This window comes from Branchiostoma belcheri, unplaced genomic scaffold (genome assembly GCF_001625305.1).
Source record: "Branchiostoma belcheri isolate BF01 breed outbred unplaced genomic scaffold, Haploidv18h27 scaffold44, whole genome shotgun sequence".
Classification (NCBI taxonomy): Eukaryota; Metazoa; Chordata; class Leptocardii; order Amphioxiformes; family Branchiostomatidae; genus Branchiostoma; species Branchiostoma belcheri.
The window spans coordinates 637,179-642,475 of record NW_017804065.1 but is presented as its reverse complement, the minus strand read 5'-3'; the positions used below and the strand labels follow the sequence as shown (position 1 = coordinate 642,475).

General features: G+C 44.7%; 1 protein-coding gene across 1 annotated transcript in view; it reads left to right on the top strand.

The window, feature by feature from the left end:
* Positions 1 to 5,297, top strand: part of LOC109478414 (huntingtin-like) — a 36,448-nt gene that overhangs the window by 4,682 nt on the left and 26,469 nt on the right. The window contains exons 11-19 of the mRNA XM_019779943.1: positions 168 to 312; positions 525 to 664; positions 868 to 931; positions 1,164 to 1,264; positions 3,174 to 3,429; positions 3,679 to 3,896; positions 4,153 to 4,313; positions 4,531 to 4,748; positions 5,110 to 5,245. Of these exons, the coding sequence (XP_019635502.1) occupies positions 168 to 312; positions 525 to 664; positions 868 to 931; positions 1,164 to 1,264; positions 3,174 to 3,429; positions 3,679 to 3,896; positions 4,153 to 4,313; positions 4,531 to 4,748; positions 5,110 to 5,245 (1,439 nt within the window). The remainder of the gene's footprint in view (positions 1 to 167; positions 313 to 524; positions 665 to 867; positions 932 to 1,163; positions 1,265 to 3,173; positions 3,430 to 3,678; positions 3,897 to 4,152; positions 4,314 to 4,530; positions 4,749 to 5,109; positions 5,246 to 5,297) is intronic.

The following is a 5,297-nucleotide window of genomic DNA, read 5'->3' as shown; positions in this document are numbered from 1 at the left end:
TTGAGGCACGGTTGAGAAGGCATCCTTTTTGTGATACATGTGTAGTCATGTCACAATACGATAAGAAGTAAGAGCATCGTCCTGATGAAGGCAGCAAAGCAGCAAAATTATTGATGTGATTACTGTGGATCCAGGCTATCTGTCATGTGTGATTACTGTGATTTCAGGCTGAAGTATGACCTGTGGATCCAGGCCATCTGTGAGGAGCAGGGCACACCAGCCCTGCAGCTGGAGTCTCTGGTGTCCCGTCTCCAGGCATGTCTGACTGACCAGGCTTCTGTCACCTGCAGGATGGCCTGTGTGGCGCTCAAGGTAGGAATGGCAGACTTCACCCTCTCACCTATACTGAAATAGCAGCACCGAGGATATCATATACATGTAAAACAATGTTATATTGTGTACTAGGAACTGCAGAGAAACACAAGCTACAAGTAAAAAGATGAAGTTGCATTACTTTAGGAACTTGATAAGCTCTGTTGTGAACTCTTATCAAGTACATTTGACTATTTTTGTGTGTTCTGCAGACATGTCTGGTGACATTGCTACAAAGTTCCTCTGGAGACCTGGGACTGAGACTTGTCCTGGCTACCCTGGGACAGAGAGACACGTCCTACTGGTTGGGTAAAGTGGAGCTGTTGGAGTTGCTGTCACTAGTAGACTTCAAGTGAGTTCTACAGTCATAAAATCTGTCGAATTCATGGAATGTTGAATTGGTTTTTATCTAAACATGTCCTAGAATTATAACACTTCACCACTGTAGTGCAGTAGTGCAGTACACATATGGTAAATCACCGTTCCACATGCAACCTGTTGCTGTTATGGAATGCTTACAAGTTTCTACATGGTTTTTAAAAATTTTCCTTTCAGATTAGTCAAGTATCTAGAGGACAGTTTCCCATTCATGAGGAAAGGAGAACACAGTTATCTTGGGGTGAGTCATTTGTGTGCTACATTGTAACTTACATTATGTTGGAGATAAAGAGCTATACATGGAGGAGGGCATATTTACAGGTAAAGGGCTTATTGGTACTGTAGTACCATGGTTATTTTCAAGGCTGGAAATGCTGGGTATGTATGCACTTTTGTGCATTTAAAACTGTGTACCTTATGTTTAAAACATAAAGTTTAGAACAACTACAATGATGACCATGTTCCTGTCTCAGGCGATGAACTGTCAGCAGAGACTGTTAGAGGACATAGTGTTACACCTGATGGGGGACGATGACTACAGGGTCAGACATGCTGCCACATCAGCTCTCGTCAGGTAGGGAGACTTTCTGTCGTTTTATTTGTATACTATAAGCATTACTAGTAAGCAGCCTTCTCACACATTCAGGACCTTCCCATGTCTTTGCTTTGCTGCAAACCACTCCCCACCAAGGTTTGTGCTGGGTTGGGAGAAGTCCAGAATCCATCCTATTCTACTTCCAGTTTGCTCAGATCACAACCCTGGGGCTTGCTAGGGAATCTAACGCATGACCCTGTGACAACTACCCTAAACACAAGGCAGGGCTCGTGACTGCGACTGATTTGGTCGCATATGCGCCCAAAATTTTGACGGTGCGACTACATTTGAAATCACGGTCGCACGGTGCGCCAATAAAAATTTTAGCCTACATTGTAGATAATAGCAGAACCAGCTACGCCAATTTTCCCCCGCTAATTTTCACTACAACGTAGCGGCATTGTGACTGTATTTCTTTGTTTAAGAATGCCAGATCAAATGTGAAAAATGTTTTTTTAGCGCAGTAACGCATGTGCCGGGCCTCCCAGGAGAACGTGGGCGGGTCCTCTTGGCTCTTTGCAACCTTGTTGCCACCCTGCTGTGAGTGACAGCGGCTAGACACTGGTGCCAGAGTGTCTGGGCGAGTCCAGGCAAGAGATGTCCCGCCCCCTTTGGGACACCATATATGGGCTGGCCTATTTAACAATTCCCACGATGTAGCCGGCTCCCGAAAAGAGGAGGGGCCTCTAAAGCCCAAAGCGGCAAATTTGCGTTGGTAACTTACTATTAGCTCGGTATCCAGTGTCTATGAAAATTGTCTATGAACAAGGGAGTTCACCCAATGGATGCGTTCATAGTTTAAACAAGTAACTATAAATTATTTGCTCTTTTGTCAAATTTTTGCTGTTTTTCTTTACCGTGTCTGTGACCTTTGTGACACGTGGGTTTTCCCCCCACATATGCGTCAGTGCTGGTGCCATGCCGATTTCATGCTCTTAGCTACTGTGCGATCTATGTCAACATACTGGGTGTGCCTGTAATCAATGTCAGCAATCAAAAGCTTGGCAATAACAACAAAGCCACGTGTAGAGTCACATCATACTTCGGCCCAGTTTTGCAGAACAGAAATGGCACAAAGGAGATTAAGAGTGCCTCATAGTCAGACGCTATTAGTAGGCAAAACAGACGTATTTTTTGTTTTATTTATAGTTGCTATTTTTTGCATGTAGAGTATTGCAACTTTGCACACCAGATGCTCAGAGTCTGTTCTTAAATGGTTGTGTCTGATTTGGATTATCTTCTGTATTTTGTGAAGATTTCAAGCTGCAAAGATATAAAAATTACTAATCAAGGATACATTGTACATACCTTAGAAAATAATGACATTTTTCCCTTTGGGTATCCCTCAAATGGCCGCTTTTTAAGCTTAAATTTTTAAAAGCGCCCATCCCCCCTCGTCGGTCGACTTCGCTCCCTCAACGTGCGGCAAAGTACCACTACGCTAAAATTAAATCCTAGCTAGAACCCTGGCTATGAACTACTGTACTAGCACTTTACATTTGAATTATGGAGATCTTAGAGATCATGATCATGCCCACCGAGTGTCCCTCAGAAAACTGTTTTGAGGAGGAATTTGTTGACATAATCACATTTTTATTTATTCAGCTGTATTAATATGTGATTTCTTTTTTTTGGGGGGGGGGGTTGTTTAAGGAAATATGATCTAGCTTAGTTTTTAATATATTAACACCTTTGCAATACAATATTTTTTGTTGGTGCGCCTAGATTTTAGCCTGTGCTCCTAACTTTTTATGGTTAGGAGCACAGTGCTCCTAGGTCAAAAAGTTAATTTGGAGCCCTGCAAGGCCACAGAATTTCAACTGCTATCATCAAGTTTTTTAATATTACAGTATTGTTTTATTTTACTTGTGATATCTCTATCCTTCAGGCTTGTACCTAGGCTGTTTTATCCAGTGGACCACCCCCAGCACGATCCTGTTGTTGCTTCGGCCAAAGTGTACAGTTCTGCCCACCTGGACCAGGAGGGCCAGCAGCTGGGAGAAGAGCCGTACCGCCCTCCCCCCTGCACCATGTGGGGGTACGAGACGTCCGGACTGGTCAGCGCCAGCCTGGAATCTAGTCTCTCCAGGGTCATCTCAGCCATCATGAGGAGACTCAACAGCTCCACTTCCAAAAGTCTGACAGTGAGTTTGTCTTTTTGTTTGAGGTATTGTTTATTCACAAAATACTCAAGTCAGCCTGCTGGTCACTTATCATTGAGGATTGCCTGAATGCACAAGTTGCTGAAATGCTGCTAGGTTTATAGAACTTAAGTCGCATTTACCAAATATTTATTGGTTCTGGGGTTAGGCAGTAGAATGAAGGTTAAGCAGAATTAGCTTTATGTTACAAAAAGAGCTTCCAAACATCTGCCTGTGTGTTAATGTCCCCAGTTCGGGTGCCTCCATGCGCTGTGCCAGTTGTCTGTGGAGTTCCCTGTGTGCCAGTACACCACGGCCTGGTGCTGTGTGGGCATCACCACCTTCACACCCAAGGACTCCAGTGGACGGGCCAACCTGCCCAGACCGGGCAGCCGCTCCCGCAGCCTGAACGGCAGTCTGACTAGCAGCATGACTAGCAGCTTGACTAGTAGTATTACTAGCACATCCAGGTGAGCTTCTTCTTACATTGTCACTGATTCACAAAATAGCAGTATGACTAGCAACTTGGAGTGCTGCTTGACTAGCAGCATGACTAGCAATATGGCTAGCAGCTTGACTAGCAGTATAACTAGCACATCTAAGTAAAATTTACATACCATTGGTAATTTAGGGGTGTTCAGTCATTACCAAGAGATGACAATACAATGTATTTTGTTGTGTGTTTTTTTTCTGTTTCTAACCACTGAGTTGTTATTTTGACCGTAGTATCAGCAGTGTTTCCAGCCAGCTCAGCATGGAAGAATCCATCACAGGATCAGGAGGGGGGCCCCTGCCCATGGTGCTGTCCCTCCTGCTGTCGTCATGGTTACCGCTGGACCTGGCCGCCCATCAGGACGCACTCCTGCTGGCGGGGAACCTTCTAGCAGGTGCAGGAATGTCATTGGTTTATATGGAAACAAGGTTATGATGATTCAATTGTCTTGAAGAAAATGGGTATAATGAGTGCTTGAATGAAAATCTCAAATACCATGCCCTAAATACAGTGGATGAATAACCCACTGCCCCTGTGGCCTCAAAGCCTATGTGACCTTTACCTTTACCATCTCTCACCTGCTAAGCATATGTGTATAAACCCCTTTCTAGGTGCAGCATCCAGATCCCTAAAAGCTCCATACGAAGAGGAAAAACCCTCTGGGAAGGATGGAGCAAAGGAAGGAGGGAAGGAGGAGGAGGAGGGATGGCACGCCCTTCAGGACAGGAACCTGGTGCCGCTGGCTCAGCAGCTGCTGTCTCACCTGGCCAGGGTTGTCAACGTCTGCTCACATGTCATCGAGCAGGTCACACCTGGCCCACCTGCAAAGGTACAGAATCTGTCAGCATCTAGTTTTCTACTTATCCAACATCTTTATAGTGTTAGCATATGAAGCAAAGAATGGCCATTCTCCCCTGTCAGGCGTACTGCTTGTATTACACATTATGCCCCGACCAAGCAGTCTACTATTTTCCTTTCTGGTTGTGTTTAAGCCAAGTCTCTACTTATTGTAAAGAGACACCTTGCCACGGCCACACAAATGGCATAAGAAGATTAGTCAAAGGTTACATAGCTATAATAGTATTTTAGAATACTTTCTGTTTTTACTTTCTTGATGAAGTTGATATCTAACACATAGCTGTTACCCATATTTGTTAAGTATAATTGGAATTTTTTCTGTGCCCATCCAGACGGCCCTGCCCTCCCTGCCTAATGCCCCCTCCCTGAGCCCCATTAAGAGGAAGCCCAAAGGTAAAGACGGAGTGGACCAGGGCAGTGCCACTGCCAGCCCCAGCAAGAGTTCTGCCAAGAAGGGATCAGATGCAGGTCAGGACACAGACTTTTACTTTTCACATTCTACATGGAAAGTATGAATCAG